Source organism: Bombus vosnesenskii, unplaced genomic scaffold, assembly GCF_011952255.1.
Source record: "Bombus vosnesenskii isolate JDL3184/JDL3185 unplaced genomic scaffold, Bvos_JDL3184-5_v1.1 scf7180000013273, whole genome shotgun sequence".
In the NCBI taxonomy this organism is placed as follows: domain Eukaryota; kingdom Metazoa; phylum Arthropoda; class Insecta; order Hymenoptera; family Apidae; genus Bombus; species Bombus vosnesenskii.
Window position 1 is genome coordinate 3868091 of NW_022882931.1, and position 22853 is coordinate 3890943.

A 22853-nucleotide genomic window follows, 5' to 3' on the forward strand; every position below is an offset into this window, starting at 1 on the left:
ACCGTTTACCTGGTACTCGCAAAACATACGAAACGTAGAGCTTCAGCTCGATGTCTGTTCCTCTCTCGCTCTTTGCGCTCGCCTAGCCGAGCCATGCTTACGTAAGATTGAGCAGCGCGTCACGTGCACGCGGCGCATGTATAGATCGCGCTAAGACACAAAAAAATACCGCATGTGCAATCCTAACAGCGGCACAAGCGCATTAGTATCCGCCGCACAGGCCGAACTCGACGTTCCGCGCGCGGCGTGTAGGCAGAGAAACAGGCAAAAGAAACGATAGTTACGAAACGAGCAGTTCCTCTCTTCTTTTTCTCTTATTTTTTCATCTTTTTTCCTTCGTTCGTTCTTCTTCGTCGACGTCAGTTTGCAACCCAGTAGCGCGACTGCGGTACGACGGTATTATGTAGATTCTTCATAACGTGGCTGAATACGATCGAAAGCTGCACAATCCTTCCTTCATCATCGATATATCCGTCCAGTCGCTGTACCAACGTCGATAAAAACCCCTCCTCCTCTCTCCTCCGACTCACTATGTACGCTTGTCCCTCTTGCAAAATATATATGTATGCCACGCCGAACAAGCGTGTATCATTACGCTCGGTGCGTACTGGCAGAAATTCATATCGGCCTCTGTAATTATCGGATGTTTGACGGACGGAAGGACAGCGGCAACAGAGACAGTGAAAATTGCTGGTCTCTGGCGACCGCAGCCGTACACACCGTCTCGGTCCACGTTAAATAGTACATCAACCTCGTGCTGCGACTCGCAGGTTCTCTTCGTTTTTCTTTCTTTTTTCGTCCGCGGCCGCGTTTTCTTCATTCGTTTTTCTCCTCATCGTTTCGGTCTCTTTCGCCAATAGCTACTGACAACTCGCGAAACAAGTTCCACCTGACCTGATCGTTCCCTCGTCGGATTTTTGTTGCAGGTGAAAATCTGGTTTCAAAATAGAAGAAGTAAATACAAAAAGATGATGAAGGCGGCGCAGCAGGGCGGCGGTGGCGGCGGAGGGCAACACAGCAGCCTTCTAGCCGGTGGAACCGCTCTACCTGGAGGACCATCCCCTCAACCGGGTCAACCAGGAAGTCTCATGCAAGGAGGTGTGTTCGCATATAATGGTTACGCGGTAATCTGGAGCAAAAAATCGGTTTATCACTATTTTGATCGGCTATATTGAAATACCCCTGGAAATAATGGTATCACACGATGTTTCCAATTAATTACTATTCCATATTATAGACATCGATTACGTCAAAATGGAAGCAATTTCTATACACTTTTAATTAGATCAAAAATATTTAGTATTATTAGTATTATTTAGTATTAGTATTATTTATTATTAGTATTAGTAGTATTTAGTATTATTATAGGATTAGTTTATTTAGAAATACGCCTTAACGAGATGATTTTAATGCGTGATACGTGATCGCGTTAATCAGGATAAGAAAGAAAGGCATAAAAACTTCCATGCCGCAATTTTCTTCACGATGCAAGTGCTACTCACGAATACCAACTCAGAAGATATAAATCAATTAGAGAGATCGAATCGTAATGCCAGTGGCATAAAACCGTTCGATAACCTTGTCGATCCACATACATATCTCTTCGATTTCGAGATTACAACTGGTTCAATGAATTATCAGCGCGCTGTATTTTCTCACATCTTCCTCGATGAAATCATCTCTAAGAACCGATGTAAATCCTAAGTTATATTTTAATTTCAATTAACATTGATTCGCGAAATACTCATATTTCTAAATACTTATAAATCAATTTCTTCCTGTTGTCAATCTGGATATTCTGGTTCGATCAATTACCAAACCGCGCTCTTTCCACGATTTCTTCTCTCAGTTTCCACATAACTTAATAAACCAGTCCTGAATCTCCATCGACATACCAATCCCCTTCTTCCACCAACTCTGATATTCTCAATTTAAAGCAATTTCTCAAATCTCAAATTCTCGTGAAAACTCAAATCTTCTCACTGTCGATCATATAATATTTCCTCCCAGTCTGATAAATCGATCCAATCTTTACCTAATTCAATAAACTATTATTTACTATAACTATTAATTAACCTAATTCAATAAATAAATCCCCACTCCCCAGCCCTAAATTTTCATCCATCAAATCGTCTAAAACCAACCCCTTTCTTCCACCAATCTCGATATTTTCAACTCGATTCCATTTCTAAAGATGCAAAACCCTGACTTTCTTTCCTCATCGACTCCCGCAATATTCCCTCGCAGCTCGATAAATCAATTCACCCGGCACCCCCGAACGACTTTGGATCATCCCCGTAACGCGTCAATGGAACGCTGCAGCGAATCGAAATGTTCCACCCCCTCGTTCTGTTCCGTTCAAGATAAGTCTATATCTGGAGGATCGATCTCGAATGTTCTCCGTTACTGTTTCAGGAGGCGGAAGTTCCGTGTCGGGCAGTCCGACGACGGGCTATCTCGGTGGCATGGGAGGCGGCGCAGGGGGTCACACCCCCGGCAGTTCGAGCCCCGGAAGCGAGATGTCGCCTCAGCACAACGAGAGCCCGCCCGCACCCTCTTGGCCGGGCGAGATGAAGCACCATCCGCATCCGCACGCGCCACCGCACACTCACCATCACCCCCATACGCCTGGCCACCATCCACCGCCGCCACCGCCGCCGCCGCACCACGCGGGTTACATGCCACAGTACTCCTGGTACCAAGCGGATCCTAATCCCGGACTACTCACGTAAGTGGTACTTCTAGCATTCATTGGACAACTCTGTTCGACTAACCGATCACGATACACCGTGTCCACAGGACGATATTTCACGAGTGCTATAATATACACAGGCTCACGAAAGTATTTCAACATTTGTAGAGATCTTTTATGGATGTGTACCGTGTGCCGTAGGAAACATTTTGAAATTGCATCGGCACTGTTGTGAGACTCGACTACTGTGATTATGTTGGTAAAGTTTTAAACTAATACGAAAATATGTATATGCAATAATTATATGATATTGGCTTATCCCAAAAGTTTCTTTCCTCTCGCAAGGAAATAGTAGATGCGCATTTTTTGTTTTATTATTTTTGTTATTTTATTGAACTATGTATGATCCAATAGTATTGTTCCAATAGAACAAAATGGATCATATATAATTCAATAAAATAATATAAAACTAAAACTGTTGCGCATCTATTATGTCATGAAACGAAAGAAACGTTTGCAACAATCTAATATTCAGTACAACTATTATATTCCACAGAGATCACGAAAGTATTCGAACAGCAAATTTTTTATTATAATAAATAAACCTCAATATTCAGTGAGACTGTGTTTAATACTTATTCGAAGCTTAAGATGTCTATTGATGCTGTATTTTTAATTTGTATACTAGTGTATCATGTTTCAGATTGGTCTAAAATTTGATCAATTTAATCATGACAGTAGTGTTTCATTACAATGCTAATGAAATTTCATTTTGATCGGTTGCTTTAATGGGGACGCTGAATTTAGGGTATGAAAGATATTAATGCACGGTATAATAGACGAAGTTGGATAGTTTGAAATTTTAGTGGATCGAGTTATGAGGACTTAGGAGTTTCTTTCTTGTAGATATTATTTAATTTATGGATTAATTTATGGATTAATATATATAGAAGATTTATAGTAAGGAGATTTAGGTGAATATTACCGTTGTTTCTAACGGAAACGCGTTCCATTAATCCTCCATAATTCATTGTGACATTCCTTTCGGGTAAAGATTTTCGTAAATAAAATCCGTTGCAACTTTAATCCTGCAATACTTCTTCGTTAATTATTGTTTCAACTATTTCTAAATTCTCGACTATTTTAAATATTGATGAAATAACTCGTTATTTATGTTTTCTAATAATTTTTCCGAAATAATCTAACCCGACTGAACTTGTTCCATGTAATCGTTATTATTTGAACTAACTTTCATTGTTCAATATATAGTTACAGCGTTACGAAGTTAAAAGGAACGTAACATTTACCGACGTAAATATATATACACATAGAAACTTTAAATATCAACGACACATCGGTTCCTTGCATTGCATTATACAAATTAAAATAAAGGACATTCTTATCAAGAGAATTTATCTATAATTCCAACATGTACGCCCGGATGAAGAGAATTTAGCAATAATTCCAACATCTACTCCCAGATAGAAGATACAACGATTAAATCGTGTTCCCTGATCTATCGATATTCTCGATCGAATGACCCAAAGAAATCGTGTACGGGAAACATTCTTCCCCCTCTATTTCCACGTAGGGTGGCACGAAGGGCTGGGTTCTAATGGCTCGTTCGTCTGTCGTATTTTTTCAGGGTGTGGCCGGCGGTTTAACGAAGATGTCCTTCGAGCTGTGTTCAGGAGGAACCGCTTCTTCGTAGCACCGCGGACGTGCCAGCGCCCCTGCCCCAAAGTGTGAATACGTATAGCACCTGTCGCGATGGACTTCGCGTTCGATGTTAATAAATTGTTTCTATCTCTTAACGAGAGCCGCGTGTTCACCGACCGGTCAACGACAAATTGGTCGTCCGTCGTTACGACGAAAAATCAAAGCGTCGCGATCGTGCGATCTATAGGGAACCAATCGCGATGATAGTAAGTTGGAAGAACGCAGTTGTCCTGCATCGACGAGAATGAACGAACATTTCGTGAAACGAAAACGTTCGGTAGAAAATCGAATTCACGTACGATTATGCATCGCGAATAGCGATTCGCAAATGATGCACGACTCGATGTTCACGTCGATGGAATTTATATGAAACGTCTATCGACGACGATGAACGATCATTCATGCTTTACCTGTAAATGAAATCATCGAAGAGGAGGGAAAAAGGACGGCCGAAAAATCGCACGACAGATAACGACGACGTACGAATCATCGAATAGATGTAATAGAATCTCCTCGATCGGAGATCGACGGCAGATCGTCCGCGTTCGCCTCGCGAGCTTACCGATCGCTCTTCGTCGTCGAACGCACGGAACCAGGCAAAACCAGCTGACGATCGATCGATCTAACAGTGACTGAATTATCGATAGAATTTCAATGATCGTGAAACGATTAACAAAGCGATGAGGAACAGTTTCCGCCGCTTCGTTAAATGTCAAGATAGCGGTCGGCTCTTGGTCGAGCTGTTGGCAAATTATCCATCGGATGGTTCTCGCGGATCAAGGATGTTTTCGCCACCTGAAGGAGGAGACACGATGTTTCGCGTTCTAAACGATTCACAACGATTCCTCGGTTTCCTTCGTAAATGTCAATCTGTTTGTTAGATGACGTTAGATCGGTCGATCCTTTGTGACAGTTGCCCAACCGAGGCGGCTGACCCACTTCGTGCTCTGGAAGCTGGATCTCGTCGGATCAAACGGCAACAGAGCGAGAAGAGAACAGAAAGGCGGAGAAGCAGAAAGGGTAACCGCGAAAGGGGACAGAAAGAAGGACGGACAGAGACGAGACGGGCGAAAGATGGAGAAAGACGGTTTACGGAGATAGAGAGAGAAAGAAAGAAATATTGCACAAACTCGTCGTCGAGAAACAGTCGTTCCTCAAGGCGGTTGGAAGTAATGAAATCCTAATGACATTTTCGTGAGTCAAACGATCTCGGCAATCACGGTGGCGCGCTGTAATCACCGGTCCCTCCTTTCCGGATGAAGCAACCGAACGCGGTGGACCCTCCTCCGAAAAGGAGCGGAGGACACGAAGAGATACGCGCGATTTACCACGAAACCCGAGGCCGTGCACAGTCAGTGGAAAAAATCATTATCTCGGTCGACGACGCGACGGACAGTTCTGACAAGTGCGCGTTCATTAAATTCGTGAAAAAAAGGGGAAAAAGAAAAAACGAAACATTCGTGAAAGCACGGTCTCGGGTCCATCGTGGCTCGATGGAACATCAAGCGGAAACATCTGTCGCGGAGACAGTCCGCGATCTCGTGAAATCTTTCTCTCCTCTGACCCGCATATAGTTCGTTCGAAAGATTCGATTTCTTTCGGGAATAAATCCTGCCGCCCTCTCTGTTCGTAATTCTTCATCGAACAACCTTCAATCTCATACCTAGAGGATGCATCGAGAAAACGAAAAGGGTTTTACGCTGTTTTTACCGTTTCCCGTCGGCCATGCTGAAGATCTCCACCCTTTTGCCATCTTTGCCATCACCGGCCAACGATATAGCTAGCTTTCAAAGAGACGCCACGAAACCGCAGGAAAAGAGAACGAACGTTTGCGGTTTGCGACTAGGGGAAACTGGGAGGGTCGGTGAGCCCCACCGCTGACCCAAATCCTCCGGCGTGTCGGTGTAACAATGGTCGTCTCATGAGAACGCGGTCTCGTACGGTCCCTTTACTTCCTCATTCTGCCTTCTTTTTCGCCTCCGGAGATGCCACCGTTCTGGCCGAGAACGAACTCGAGGAATCGCGAAACTTTAACAAAACTACGTCGAAAAAATCTCGACTTTCTCGGGTGTCCAATCTCAACTACGACATCTATTTTAGTCTTGAAATTATATTATTACATTTCCTTTTACATTTAAATTGAATCGTTTTACATTTCAAATCGATAGATCTTTTTTTATCGTCGATATTCCAAATCCTATTCAATGGTTCGCTTTTTCTGATGATTACTTAAACAACCTATTTTTTGCGTTCAATATATCCAAATTCTGTGTCAATGATATCCTTCTGGTAATCGATACATACAAATTCAATTTAAACGACTCATTTTCTGTGATCGACGAATCCAAATTCTACTGCGAAGGTTTTCTTTTTATGATCGATATGCACAAATCCTATTTCGGTTTAAAGGAAAATTCATCTTTCGATCGACAAACGTAAACGACAAACAAGTCTCGAGCTTGTTCCGACGGAGTTACGTGTTTCGTGTTTCCCCGGCGATCTCCGTTAGAATATTTCCTCGAGCGCGCTCGAGCTTTCCCATCGTGAAACTCTCGACATGGGAACAGAGTACAAAGCCAGTTTCACGCCGCTGGACATCTGGAGCCATCGCGTGTTACCTCGAAATCCGCGAGAAAGAAGTAGCCTGAAGCTAGCGAACGAGCAGAGAAGGGAAACGACCGACGACGAGCAAGATCTGCGTCGACGTGTTTTCTCTCCCCTTGTATCTTCTATCCTGGTCGAAATGTTTCCCATCGTCGCGGCTTTACTCGTCGTGTTCGTCGTTGTCGTTCGACGATCTGGACGCGATATCACGGCTCCGGATTCAGCGCGATGATGACGAGAGATGACGAACAACGATTCCCTCCGTGTATATGTACTAATAAGTGCCGTTAGATTTCGACCGCAGAGGCTGCGAGGCGCGGAACGGCGACGGAACAGCGGTTCTTGCGTTTAGATTCGGTGCAATAAGGAGGCGTGTGCGTGTATAATTTAAGACGAAGCTCCCTCAGTTCCTAAATTGCGTGTAGAGCGAGTGAATTGCGAAAAAACAGCGTAAAACGATTCGATTCGCGCGGCGAACTGGACGAAAGTGTTTTGCCCGGCGATTCTCGCAAACGCGTTAAAAGACACATCCTGTAACCCGTTATTCCAATTTTTTTCCACGCGTATTTTTCGTCCCAAGATCCCGGCAAGAAAAAGAAAGAGAAGGTAAAAGGAAGAAGAAAATAAAATAAAAAAAAAAGAAAAAAAGGAAGAGAAAAAGAACGTTGAAGAGGGAAGCGCCCTGTGACAGTGTGTCGGTCACTTGCAAGAGCGTAACGTGTTGCAGTTTAGCTTTGTCACGCTTTCGTCGAGTTCGCGGGATAATAGAACGTTGGCCGAGGACGAGCGAAACGGACTTTAACGCGATGGAAAACGAAGAGAGGCGCGCGAGATGAGAAGAAATATAATGGAATGACGAACATCATACGGAATAACGGAGAAGAAAATGATAAATATATATTGGAGACGAAGAAAACGAGAAGAGAGGAGTCCGTAGAATTTACTAGCGTTACTAGTCCCGGTGCAAGTAAGCGGGGATCGAATCGAGCGGCGTGAAACAGATTTATAAATGATCGATCCCTTCTGGTGCGTGTAAATATTGCACCGGGGCCCACCCCTGTTAGCACGTAAGCCGTAAAACAAGTGAAAAAAATCTGTGTATAATACGATATTGTGATAAGATGTGTAAAGATACGAGAGAACGCGAGAGAGAGTGTCTGTGAGAGAAAGAAAGAGAGAGAGAGAGATAGAAAGCCAGAAATCGTCTATATACATATAGGTTAATAAAAACACGGCAGACCCCAATTCATCAATTTTATCGAGTACCCTTGTACGAATATAGATACTACGAGGACTAAAATACCTTAATTATGATTACTATTGTATAAAATATGAATAATAACTAATTAATTCAATTTAAATCGCATCGACTTATATACGTACTTACTCTGCTACCCTTGTTCGTGATTTCTCGAGTTTTCGAGAATACGATGAAGATGCAATAAAATGGAGGTCGTTCAAAGATGTTCCACAAATTGTCGTATTAGATAGTAAATGGAGCGATTATTCGATGGTTTCTGAGGAACTGCAACTGCAGAACGGAGGATTCCAATGTCCTGACGGTAGGTTCGAGTTCCTGTTTCTTTCCCTTTTCTCTTTGTTCACCGGTAGCGGACACCACCTGCCGTTTTAAAGGCGGCGTACGCATGCTCTACTTTTATGGATAACTGTACTCCTATCTCGCTTAAAGCGAAGCCACCAACTATTCCGTGTCTTCGGTGCGTCTACACGGTGTCTTCGAAGAGCTGGAAAATTCACAGAATAACAAGTTTCATGATAAAAAAAAAAATCTCTCTCTCGAATAATATCCTGACAATATTCTTGATGGAATTATCCGATAAACGTGTAAGTATTATTCCATTTCATCGAATGTATTCTATACCTTAACGTTACTGCAGGTCTTGGATTTTTCGAAAAACTTTATCTACAACTGTTATATCATATAGCGAGCTGATAATCGTAATCAATAACTCGTGTGAGTCATACTACTACTTTTCTAGAAAAATGTTTTACTTTCATTATTTTAAAAGGCCTCGATACATATTCTTTAAAATTAAAAAAAAATATGTCGCAATATAAAATTAAATTACAATTTGGTCGACTATCAAATTAAACGAATAATTCTTTCGAGGATTGTGATTACGCGTAACATACTTCTAATTTCTAACATACTCACTTATACGTCACTGTGATTCTCAGCTATATCTACACCAAACGTAAGAATTTAAAGAGAAAATAATCGTGAATAACCCAAGAAACGTATCAAAATTAACAATAAAAACAAGGATGCTCGCATTTCTTTCTCTGATATTTATGATCATCCAAAGCTCAAAACTTGATCTCGAAAAATGATTACATTCGCGACGCTGTTGTCCGAGCAGTCGCAAGCCAAAACTCGTCCACCATCTGCAGAAAGAGCGAATCGATCTGACGTCTGTTATAATCCGTTCGGCTGATCGTAATAATCGTGACGAAGCTTAATAAGCCAATTAGCTATTCGATGATTAAATCGTACGCTTATCTGGATATTGATTTTCCTCGAGACAAAGGCCATTCTTCCCGACAAAAGCGGCCATGTTCCGCAGGCACTCAGTCGTTTGCTACGCGCGACTACGCTTGCTCGTCCGTGCGGGACCACCGGCAGAAAAAGGTGTACCGATGTCTCGATGAATGCGGTGTGCGCGCCTCTGCCGCGGTTTCCAAACGTAAACTTATACTCGGTGAAAAGGTAGACAGAGAGCGAAAAAAAAGGGAAGCAAAGGGAGGAGAGAAGGAGGAAAAGAAGAGAGGAGAAAGCGCGAGGAAAAGGAAGAAGGAGAGAGATAGGCCACCGTGGCACGACAATGCAGCGGCATAAAGTCTCAGAAGACGCACAGGGAAACCTCGCAAACGGGGGACAAAAACCTATAATGGACACAATGGTCGATGGATCTCGACTGTGGGCCTTCGACTGGAAGGCGCCGGTATTCATTGTGGTGTACCTTCGAAAAGATTATGTCGAGTGGATGTTTGCCTCTTTTCGTTTTTCCAGTTACCACTACGTGCTGTTTTATTCAGCATGATCGTTGGAATTTCAGAATTCATCGGCTCATTCTTTCCTCGAAAATTGTGCATTTACGCCAAAGATAATAGTCCTCTTGTGAAAATCTGTTTATTCTCGACGCATTTACAGTAGATTGGTTTCGATCGGCTGGGTTCATTTTCGAGAGATTCAATCGGTGCACACCGTAGATTCTGAACTAACCTGTACCTATATCAGGTCTAACGAGTTCATTGCATGTATGCCACGTTATCACATTATGTTAACCACTTTGCCAGCCTTTCGATTCTGTCCTAGTATCTCGCTTTATCATCTACACGATAAAATGAATTTATAGCGACACATTTCACGGATCGGATTTACATTCGACAAATAGCAGCGCACAATTAACGACAACTAACCGACCCTACGAGATTAGACCTTTCTATGGATATATAGAGCGATAACGCGGTAAAAGTAATACGATTAATTACAATTTTATTCGCCATCGAAGTTCGTTAAACTAACGAAGAGGAGAACGAGAGGGGGAGAGATGATACACGTCAATCGTTAACAACTGCTTCCGTCTAATCAAATTCGCGTTGAAGATCGTGTTCTAGACAAACACGGTCGAAGCAAGCCTTTGTATAAACCAGCTCGTTTAATTCAACTTCCCTCAACATCCCCTTATTCTATTACTCAAGGCCTACCAGCCGCCTCCCTTCTCTTCTTCCACCTCTTTAATTGCATTCTCGAAGATGAGATCCGAATCTAGAATGGAGAACAAACAGGAGGCGAGCAGAAAATTAAACTATTAAAGTGCTCGAGAACTTAAGTATCGCGCATCACGATCATCTTGGTTTCTACGGAACGTAGGTGAGCGAGAGGAACGCGCGGACTTCGTGTAGTTTCCCTCTTATCGTGGCCACAGATCGCGCCACCCTAGCTAACTAGATTGCTCGATTTCGGATAATTAGCATTTTAATCGTGTCGAATTTCTCTGGTCGAGCGAAGTATAAATGAAATTCATATCAGAAATAATTCAGTCATTTGTAAAAAAAAAAAAAAAGTAAAGGGAAGAATATAGTTACCTCGTAGTAATCTAAAATTTAATAAGAAATTCGATAACTCCAGAGGATGGATCAAAATTCAGAAAGATAATTTATTTGCAGTGGCATAGGAGTCAAAGGACGACGCGAGTTGAGAGCGACTCATGCTGTTGTTTTGCCTCGGAACATTGACTCAGCCTTGACGCAGAAATATAATGATAAACAAAATCCGGGCAAAACAATGTCGGCGCTACATGCAACCGTCGAATAAAATTTTCAAACGAATTCAAATTTTCCCACTTCTCCCCGACCAGTATAAATAAACGGACGTGATCGCGAACGGATAGTATTATACATATCGAGTATCTAACAGAGCATCTCCGAGTATCTCACGAGTATTTATCGAGTTACGCGACGTGCATTAACGAATATTTATTCCGCGATTTTCTTCTGCGATTTATACTTTGTACTAACGACTCGCGTATACGGCTGTACATTAATTTATTATTTTAAATATATTCGACTGTTTCAACAACGAGCAATCTCGTCCTTTAAACCTCACGTACTAACTATCCTCCACATATTGATCCATAGTACCTTGAAATTAGACGTTCCAAAGTTTGATTATTTTCGCAATATTTCTAAAGTAATCGTAATATTTATTGCGACAACTATAAACTATTCCACGTGTCACTATTAATAATAATTGAAAAAATAGTTCTCAAATTTATTTTTAATATTCTAAAGTTTACTGGTATACAAATCCTGACTTTTTTCAGCCACCTTAAATGACTAAACTTATCTCTATGTGCTTCTCAGATAGATAAACTGTTCGGCCTCGTATAGTTGTTATCGTTTAAGATTGTAATTCAGTCGATCAAGTGACATCGAAGGTAAAGGAAAGAGATAATAACATCGATGATAAACGTGATACAAGTATAGACACGTGTAATACTCGTTGATAGAGGATATAACGGAGTAGGAAAAGGAATTAGTATCGTGCAGGGGTCAGGAAGAACAAGCCACGACTTGCTAAGACGGCGGACGATATCGAATAAACAAACGAACGAGTGGGAGGCGGAGGAAGTGGCGGATATTAAGGTCTTCGTGACGGAACTTGCCTCGTATTATAGCGAGCTAAGTGAGGAGGTCTCCTCGTCTGGTCGAACTAATTCTATTACTTCGTCCCTTCCTTCCACCACCATACGTCGCTTCTATCTAACCGTGGATCATCGCTGTTAGACCATTCTCTTTCGCTAGATTGTCTTTGGGACAATGTAACATCGTAACAACCTCGGTGACAAGCTACTGATAAATGTGTCCTTCGTTTCAATCTTTGTTCTCGGCGATTCCATTACAAAAGGGTTGCGGTTGAACTATGAACTTTGACAAATTCCCCCTTATTAGTGCGATATACAGATTTAGAATAGTTTCTAGCAAATTTGTGATACGAAACTGAGATATTTAGAAATCTAAACCCGCTCCATTCTCTGTCCTGTGGATTTTATTACGAAGGGGATGTGGCTGAACTATGAACTTTAAATAACTTCTGCCACTTCAACTTGCTTATCACGATACAGAGATTCAGCAATAAGGTGAAGAAATTTCGAAATTTAACGTAATATGAAATTAAGAAATTAACAAATCTAAATATCGAATATGGTCTGTGTAAAATTTAGAAACTTGGAAATTTAAATACCTCATGCTGATCCATAAAAAATTGCAATATCGCGTATGAGATAAAATTTTCGACCGAAGACACACGAACAGCACCAATGTGTGAAATTAATCGCGATCAAAGTTCGAATTCGATGACCGAAAGTCTACAAGGGAGAACCAGGAAGGGTAACGACGGGCAGAAAAAGAGGAAAAGTTAGGGGAGGAAAGTTAGAGGTGGTCGAAGCAAGAGGTGGTCAGGTTGGGGTGCCAATTTGCGATTCCACGCAGCAAGAAGGGCGTGGCGGGCTCGCGCATAGGGTGGCTCGCTCGTTTGCGCGACATTGTCGGGCAACCCTAACCTTCTGGCTGCCCCTGCCATCTTTCTCTCGACGAACCTCGTTCGCGTTAATCTCATAATTCTCTTATGTGGATGAAAACCAATGAGTTCGGCCTTGAAGGCCGCAGCTCGAGAAAACGATGTTTATGAACCAAATGAAAGCGACAGTGTTGCTTTTGCGATGATACAGAACCTTCGAGATTATGGGAACACGCGTAATTGATTATTGAAATCTCATTAGAATATATTAATGGGTATGTGGTTGAGAATTATTTATTAGATGATTCTATTATGGGATCGTTAGATTTCGTCCATAAAAGAACCGCTAATTGCTTCACTCTGTTTTTATTTATACAAGAAAAGAATTTATAGTCGAGTGTTAGTCTTTCTTCGTTAACGTATAACATTAATTTGTAATGAGGTGATCGTCTTCAAATTTCTCATACATCTTTCTTCCACGTCTTAAACGCTCTATGCTCACGTTTTAATTTACAAATGAGGATATTGCATAAACTTCTTTCTTAAACGATTAGCTGCTACATATTCTGCAACACCTTGTATAAATATTACTTCCAATACATTAATAATAATTCATAAAGAAGAAATTATAATGTCTATTTCTTGAATTTGACGTACATTGATTCATCAAGGACCGACGTTACGTTAATGTGATATTTCTTTCGCAATTTTTTTTATTAGATAATTAACATTAATCTGTATATTAATACCGTAGGTATAAAAAAAGAATCGCGATTCCTTATATTATTTCTTTTTTTACTTAGATCCTACAATTTCCTGAATAACAAATTTAACTACTTTTTTTTAAAGTGTACAAGTATTTTTTACATTACATACATTTTTACGATAATATTTAGTCGATAATATCAAATCGATAATACTTCGATAATACTCGATGATCGAGAATACTCTATCATTTCTTTCTTAATAATTTCGATTAAATTTAATCCGATCTATTTCATAACGCCTGAAACAAACGATAATCGATCGGGATTATCAAATATCAAGCATTGTCAAATCGTTTACAAAGAGAGCATAGCGCCGCCGTTAGTGTACTATAACATAACGGCTTTAAACGTCGAACTGTTGCGTCGCCTTCTGGACATCCAGCTGGCGAAGTTGCATAGCGCAGAGGCACAAAGGTCGAAAGGAAATGAACGCAGAACTCCGCCCAACGGATCGTTTGTCTCGCAAGGGGTTGAAGCCACGTGGCAGAAAGACGCACGCGTCCTTGGTAAATCAAATAAATGCGACAAAACGAGAACTTGACATAATCTAACAATCGGCCGGGAACGCTTGTTGCATCATGTTTTCGCTTTCGAGATGACACAATAACCGAGACGAATTTACATGGAAATGGTAGTGCTTATTACATACCTGGAAACGGTGTGACCGTGCCCATATGAATATTCAATACGAAATTAAACGGGTAGACGACGTTTCGCACATATTAAATAACATGAAGCAAGACAAATGAAAAAAGAAAAAGATGGATGCCGGATGCATGGAGCAATTAAATGCTTCAACGCAAAACGAGCAGTTTCTTTTAAATTGGAAAAAAGTGAGACCGAGAGCTCAAAGTGCACGCAGTTTTCAAACAATCTTGGTCACTCGAGATACGTATGTATGTAAATAAAACACAGGAAGAATATCAAAGATAGCCGATATCTACGAAATAATAAATAATTTGCTAAAGATAGAAATAAAAGTGTATTGTGTTTAATAATGTTACATCTCGCTTACCAGTATGACGAATGTAGGAAGTCATCGTATGTAATTGTGGCCATTGCTTTGAAATCGACGTGAAAATAATAGTTGAAGGCAATTTGGTCCATCTTAGATAGATCATGATTTCTAGTTAGTCTTTTAATATTCGCGATTAACAGAATCACTACCAATACACACGCGATTTGAACGAAATAACGAATGGACTAGGCGAAATTATGCAACGAGATAAAGTTATGTACTACGCGATTAAGATTCCCGAAATTTCGACGCGCAACAACGCGATGTTATCATCCAGACGGTAGGCACGAAAATGCGCACGAAATAGTGGTCGTTTGTTTGGATTTTCCGTTGTTCCATGCCGGAGTCGTGTCAAATTCGATGTTATGATTCTTCGATTACCTCTGCGTGTGTGTACAGAATTTGACTTGAATACAATCGTTAATTATAATGGTAATAATCATGACGCGACCAACTAACGCAATAGATTGTTTATTTTAAATTTTCTAACGAGACATTTCGCGTGTTAATAAAATCACGTGAAATATTTTGTCTATAATATTTTATTTATGCATTGTATAGCCTTGCATAAACGACATTACGATAACGAAATATCTCAGCTATCCAAAATCGCGAGGGAGTTGACATAAAAATTATTACAAATCGGCAATCTCATTTTCAGTATGAACAGATCAGAGATACGAATATATTGCTTATCGTGATGTACAAGAAAAATTATAGTGTTGCAAAAATGTACATAGTAATAATTACTCGTGAAAAAAGAAATGGTTGCTGTGTCACGGAAGGTAAAAGGCGAAAAATAAAATAATGTCAGATGAATCGGTACAACGCGCTGAGTATATCGGATAAATTGGTTTTTATTGATCCCCACTGTTCACGGCGACGAGTTATGCGCATGGTGATCGTTAAGGTGATTAAGAAATCACGTGCCATTAACGCTCATTAAGGAGCCAGAGCTAATCCCGGTGTATCAAGCCTCAGTCTCCTCCTTGTTTCCTGTACTCCTTCGTCGCGTGCATTTTTGCTTTTCCATTCTCGTAGAGCCTATAGTTCCCGCATTATAAAACAACACGATACATTCAATCGTAATCTCCTTTGCTTCTTTATCGAATCTACTGTTGGTAGCAATTCTACAATTTATGAGAGCTTGTTCTTCTTCTAGGTATATCTATGTGCTTATAGTCCAAAGAAATCAATCGAAGAGCTGAACGAAGATACCGTACAAATAGACATTTTGGAAAAATTAGATAAATATTGGGAAAAATGTACTAACCATCCAACAATTCCATAAATTGAAAAGTAGTTGAAAATTATGGCGTTAGAACTATATATCTTTTATCTTTAAATTTACGATTAGGTATATTACGCCACTCACTTTTATGGATGCAAGGTAGAATGAGATAAATGGATATAAGAAATTAAATTATTTGGTCTTTGAGAAATTGAACACTAATTACGTACGTAGATAATGAAATGGAAAAATGATATAGAAATGGAAAAATTTACGGAGACTGAAGTTGAGCAGTTTGTCTTTTGATCGTGGGAAACTCATATGCAATCTGTACTTATTTAAAAAAAAATTGCAAAAATGTTTTTTCACAGTAGTATCGACATGTGATTTTTCAATATCTACGAACATATATTGCAGATTATAATACTTGGATTCTGTCATCCCCCTAAACCGTCCAATTAAAAAGGAATCTATACAATAATATACCCGCAAATTTTACTATTTCACATCCATTATAAATTAACTATCTACTATTTCTGAGATTGGATGCAATTTAGAGGCACTATTAAACAAAATCTCAAATTCCTGTAATTAAAAAATCTTCGAGTCTCGTTAAAAAGCTAAATTCTCCAAATAAAAAATCCACCCTAGAAATTCGTATGTAAGTCAGATGGAAGTGCAGAAACACGTTCGCAGGCTCCTTCCAAAAAAAGTCAAGTGAGCTGAACCGATCTGTCTACGTCTTCCTTTATTCCGGGACGTTAAGAAGGGTTAAGGGGATTAGGATGAGGAGACCAAAAGGATGGCTTCCTGAGTCCTCTTTTAAAGGCACGCTGCTTTGGGAAAAGGTAGACTCGGAGGAGCTACCTGTCGAGTAAAGCCACGCAAAAATAAACAGATTTGAAGGAACGTTTATCCAGCGGGACGGTAGTCGTATAGCCGAGTGAATTTAAAAGCCATTGGACAGCGGGCGCGCGTCCGACCCTCTGACCCACTCTCGTCGAGTGGGGTCACTTTAGAAAAGGGCTGGTGACACTAATCTGACGTTAACAGGACCGCGGTAATCTTAGATCCTTATCTCGTCGACGAACAGGGACAGAATTATCGGCTGCTCGATGAGCTAAGAGCCAAAATTTCCTTCATTTCCTTTCATCGTTCCACTTACTCTCCTGCTCCAATTTAACCCTTTTATAGGATCGTAGGGAATCGAGCGATATATAAATTAGCAGTGTCAGATTGACGGATGCATCTGTTTGTTTTTCATGCATGTTTCAAGAGGCTTGAACGTATGAGTCTATATACCGAGGGCCACTCTTTTGTCGATACTTCTTTTGTCGCACGACCGCGAACGACGTTAAGAAAGGCAACATTTCATGTATTATTCAACCGTGAGGAGAACGTGCCGTACGTTCTCGAGGTGGTCTTGAAATTTCCTTGTTCTTGGACATTTGCGCCATCCGTATAATTTCTTATTCATATTTTCTTGAGATCTCTTTTTATCGTAACGGTGTATAAAAGAATTGTTAGAATTTTTCTAAAATGACAATTAACTTGTTTTTATATTACAATTTACCGGTTGCTTCATCCTTGATGAAGCGTCTAGATATAAACGAGAAAATAAATAATATCCATAACAATGAACGTTACGAGTACATATGGTGGTCGTAGATTGCCGATTCCACGAACAAATTCGAAAGGTTTGAAGTCGTGAAGTGAACACATTGGTTTGAGTTGTTCTATAGACTTCAAAGAAGCACCCTAAGAGTCTCTCTTGCTCCAGCTAGAGCTATCGAAGGTTGGACGATTGAAAATCGTACGTGGGTTCAAAGGAAAAAGGAAAGGAAAGCGAACGCACGATTATGCATTGAATAATTGATCGAGAAAGTTAGGCAAGTCGCCGCACTTTTTTTTTTTTTGTGAATCAAATCAAAGGAAGGAAACATCGGATAAGACAATTATGTGTAATTCTGTCTCCTTTATTATTTTTTAGCGAGCAATTGCTGTCGCACAATCGAAGAAATCATCGGCGAGGTCTATTATTTCATGCGGAGAATCATCTAGTCCAAAATAATATTTCATTGAAGCTATTATATCAATCAATATGTTCTAACGGATAGAATGAGCAAAATAAAGCAGAACCTCGCAAGTAAAGATATCATGTGTTTAATTTCGAACTTTAATCTGTAAAAAAGCTTCGTCATTCCTTATAAAATGTTATAGGTATTAATAGAGGATTATAAAACAGTAATTAAATGCAATTAAAAACAAACAGCTGTATAAAGTTGAGATAACAGAAACAAAAAACCGGTGTTGAAAAACAACAGTAAAAAAATAAATTAAACCACAGGTTTGATAAACGGAAATAATAAATAGGTTTGATAAGCGGAATTATAAGCAGAGATAAGAAATAGGAGTGAAAGATGTATTCAAGAAATAGAACTGAAAAGCGTATGTAATAAATGGCGTTGAGCAACGTAATTAAAGTATCATGTATGATTATACTTCTTTTTTATTCTTATCTTTTTTATCTTTCCTTATTCTTATATATATAAAGAAAATGAGAAATAGAAGATACAAAAACCCGTCAGAATATTTAATGTCGCTTTCCTTTTTATGTGCGCATCCTCACAGAAATTGTCAGCTACCTTTACGAGCAAAACTCATGTTCTTCCATTAAGTACGAAATATTCAACCGTATCCGCGCGTAAAACGCACGTACATAGCCTGTTGAAACGCAAACTCACAAATCTCCTTGAGCGAGTCGCCAGCTGGACTATTCGCGAGCACCAACGGTTCTTCGGGGCGCTTGTAAATGCGAAAAACGCCTCGAGGCCAGTGCCGGCATCGGCGAGTTCACGCCCCCGGTGTCTCGGACACAATCGCGATCGAGAGGAGGGTTAAAAAAGAGAAAAAAAAAGCGTGCGCGATGAAAAAGCCGACCGGTGTTAGAATGCAGGGGTACTTTACAATGTGGGAGGACTTGGTGCTCACTCCCCCCTCCTCCACCCCCCACAGTAAGTTTTTTTCACCCTGACATTCCTCCCTCCTTTCTCTTTCTGTCCTTTCTCTTTCTTTCGGTTTCGCCTGCAACCCCAGACTGTAAGTCGGCCTCTTGTACCGGGTGCTTCCGGTGTAATTGGATATCGTCGTTCGTATTGACATTAATTTCTAAAATATTCCTGGCGACACCCTCTCTCGCGCCACGCCTATCAGAAATGTTTTCAACTTTTTTCCTCCAACGTCTATGAACGTTTTTCTTTAACTCGACTCTTAATCCAAATGATTCATTCGTATCTTTCAATAGAAATTTTATAGACCTATCACGGTGTATTTTGGAGATTCGAGTAATCTTTATTAAAATTTAGGAACAAGGGCCTTCGTTGCGTTGAACGATTCTTCGAGTATCCTTCATTTTGATTTCTACGAGCCATATAAGTTTTATACGTATACAGGTATCTTACAGCCATCGGTAGTTCTAGTGTTAAAATAATTCAATCGTCTTTTATTTTCCAACTTATCTGATTTCAATGAAAACACCTGGCTATCGTACACATCAAACTGATAGATATCGGGTTTCGAATGTAAACAATGTATTTTCATTAAAACAAACGTTCAGTTTATATTGAGACACAATTATAATCAATCGTGCCTACTATATTTATTCTAGAAAATATATTATAGATTACTAGTTTTAAAAATACAGAAAGTTAACAGGATCGAATACCATCATCTTCCCTTCGAAATACCTGTTCAAAAGGTGTCGATATCTTTACAAATAAGATTCATTACCAGAATCAATAAAAACACGTCTGCAACATACCGTCACCAACATCTGGTATCCAAGAGTTTTATAACAAGTATACGTTACACGTGTTGCCTCGTACCCCTATCTCGCGATATCCTTTGAAACTTCGTACAAATGGTTTACATTCGATACACCCGGTCAAGCCTATAAGACTATGCAAGATAATGCCGTCAGGCTGCCTGGACGTAAAACGTGTTGTATAAACACCGATACTATCAGTGAATCGGGCATTAACGTTCGTATGTCCACAGGCCGTACGAGCATCTCCCTTGTACCACCATGATAACAAAACTGTCGGAAGTATACGGCGGCGGATCACCGTTTTAACCTATCATCGACTCCGATTTCAGGGTTCGGGTGGCACGCGTCAACCCTCTTCTACGCCGCGCCCTTCGACCTTTGTGTTACGGCACACGCATCGCGCGTTTTATTTCACAAGCTGTTATTTTCGAATTTGGAGGGCAAGGAGATTAGCGCGGCTTTGAGCTTATTAATGTGCTATGACAAAAGAATTTGACGAAATTCGTGGCTCCTATTTGGGGATGTTTCCCATTTATTGCAAAATCTTCTATAGTTTATAGGGATAGTTATACTGTTGTTTTTTTATTTGTCGTGCCCTCGTGTCTAATGTTGGTTAAAGTTTGTTTCTATATCGTTTTTGGAATATGAAGCGAAAAATGTAAGTGGTTATTCATCGGATGTTTGGAATCATTCTATGATTCTATGGAATCTAATAATTTAAAGAAGTAGATGAGTTCCGAATTTCATTACGCCGGAAAATTATAGCATTAAAAATCTATCGAAGCAAGCAAAATTAATGCGTAGTATCGAATGAAGCATTAATTAAAAAAAATTAAACAAAAAAGAATTACATTCGATATAATTAAAAATAGAAGAATGTAGCCAATTTCTTTTTCTGCAATTAGTATCTAGCGTACAAAAATACTTGTATACATATACTGAAAGTGTATCAAATACTGGTCACGCTCGTAATTAAAATTCCCGTCACACACGAGCGCCATTACGCGTGTTTTGTCGAGCTCATTTCGACATGCTCGACCAAACAAGGGAACGAAGCTCGCGGTTATTACCTTATCAAAATAAAAAACGATCCCACGGATGATTCCTCTTATTTCATTATCCCAATAAATACCGGGAACGTGGCAGCGTGTTTCTCGAAATACGAGGAACGCGACCGAAGACGGGACAATGTTTAATATTCAGTTGTCGGAAATTCATTAAAGTGGTAGGAACACGCGGAGGCATTAAATTCGGCATATCTCGAAAGGGTTAATTGCTACAAAACAGCGCGCAAGCTTCTTTTCACAGGATCCAAGCTAATGGGGAAGGACAAACGTAAAACAGCACACAGCGAAAACGAGAGTAGCGCACGCGACTCGAATGTAATTGATGCGTGGTTCCGTTTGCAGAAAGCAAACTCGATGACTCTGCTAGTAACGACGATCCGTTCATACCATAATACGCTTAATGAGGACCCGTTAATTACGCTAATGAATCCCAGAATCCCATCAGCTTATACCTGAGCGCAAGCTGGAGTCGCGCCTGCTGCACCATCCATCCACGTTATCTTATTGGTCATTCTCATTATAAATATTCCAGACTTGGACGTTGTTCGAGTAAAATGTTTGAAAAATGAACGATTAAATTTCCCATTACTTAGTTATAGAACGAAATAACTTTGTTTGGAATTTTCTTTCGAAGTGTAATGTGTTTCTTGAAGCGATAATTCAAATAGTTTTTAATTCTGTTGTTTCAATATTATCGACTGTCCTAGATGTACACATATTTTGACAAATATTACTCAAAGGTGATCGAAATGAAAATAGTTTTAACAACAAATACTATAGCGGCTATATTACTTATGGCGTAAATGTATACACAATACGCTATTTAACACTCAAATTAATATTAAATTTGAAAAAAATTGACTAAAATAGAAAATTATTTGAAGACGTTTTACTTTCATCGATTCTATTTTAGACGATTTTGGAACGATTCATTAATATCAAACAGCTATCTTTTTGTTCTTGTTTCAAATAAAATTTGCCCCAGCCTGTTATGTTACAATTCTTGCCTTTGCTCGCTCTAAATGCGAACGAGAATCGTGAAACTCGTCCGGTTTCAACTATTCCTCTTCGACTACTTTATATCCCTCTCTTCATTTCCAGCGATTGCATCTTTGCTTTCTCTATGGTTTTCTTGTTGCAAGACGTACACAGTCGAGAAGTTCAAGAGGGTGATTGTCTCGTCAGTTTGCTTTCCGTTATTTCGTATCGCGATCTAACGAGGACGACCGCAAGTCGAGCGTAATTAGATGATCGACCAGTTTAATAACACGGCGAATCTTCTTCTCTACTTCCCTTCCTCGTTGCCTGACATCGCGCCACGCATTTTGCTCTTGCCAGGTTGGTTATCAGTTAGCCGAGATTCCACGGAATCACCTTCGTGACCGTGCAACTAAATGCTCGTCGTTAGGGCGACCGTTGATTGGCATTGTTGCAAAGCATTTTCGATAGAAAGACTCTAGAAAGGGTATTCGAATAAACTACTATATCAATGGGTATCGAATGGAACACTTTCGGTTTCCTCGATTTCCTTCTTCCATCGTTTTCTCAATGAACGCTTTTGTGTTGTCCTTTATGATTTCATCAGAATTACAAGTGTAAAATGAAGTTCGAGTTTGTGGCAGAGGAAACATAATGGAATTGGAAGTTCAAAGAAAATAATCCATTAAACGGAATCGTATATATTCTCTGAATGAAATTAACTGTGGAAACGAGGAAAATGATTTTCTATCTCCTTGACAGAAGTAACAGTGTTACTTAACATACCACGAATTGACATTCTTTACTAACACTGACAAAACGGCGCTAAAGGCAAAGAGAATTTGTATTATTGTACTTCTCTCGTAACAGTGTTTTCATTGAACTTAATATGGTTATTTGCTTATGAG

General features: G+C 40.0%; 1 protein-coding gene and 2 long non-coding RNA genes across 6 annotated transcripts in view; 2 read left to right on the forward strand and 1 right to left on the reverse strand.

The window, feature by feature from the left end:
• The window catches only part of LOC117231577 (homeotic protein distal-less), a 94587-nt gene extending 86211 nt beyond the window's left edge, over nt 1–8376 (forward strand). For all 3 annotated transcript variants that reach the window (XM_033490140.1, XM_033490142.1, XM_033490141.1), the window contains exons 3-5: nt 927–1098; nt 2416–2728; nt 4338–8376. In XM_033490140.1, coding sequence (XP_033346031.1) covers nt 927–1098; nt 2416–2728; nt 4338–4356 — 504 coding nt within the window. In that variant the 3' untranslated portion in view covers nt 4357–8376. The remainder of the gene's footprint in view (nt 1–926; nt 1099–2415; nt 2729–4337) is intronic.
• On the reverse strand, nt 1039–15151 carry LOC117231578. Of its 2 annotated transcripts, none has more exons than XR_004492996.1 (3): nt 14841–15151; nt 8403–8760; nt 1039–1129 (listed from the first exon to the last, which is right to left on the reverse strand). It is a non-coding gene; the product is annotated as an uncharacterized LOC117231578 (long non-coding RNA). The 2 variants fall into 2 exon arrangements; XR_004492997.1 differs by having other exon boundaries at nt 1040–1129; nt 8399–8760.
• Nucleotides 15152–17715: 2564 nt separating this feature from the next.
• On the forward strand, nt 17716–18560 carry LOC117231661. Its single transcript, XR_004493010.1, has 2 exons — nt 17716–18220; nt 18295–18560. It is a non-coding gene; the product is annotated as an uncharacterized LOC117231661 (long non-coding RNA).
• Nucleotides 18561–22853: the final 4293 nt, after the last annotated feature.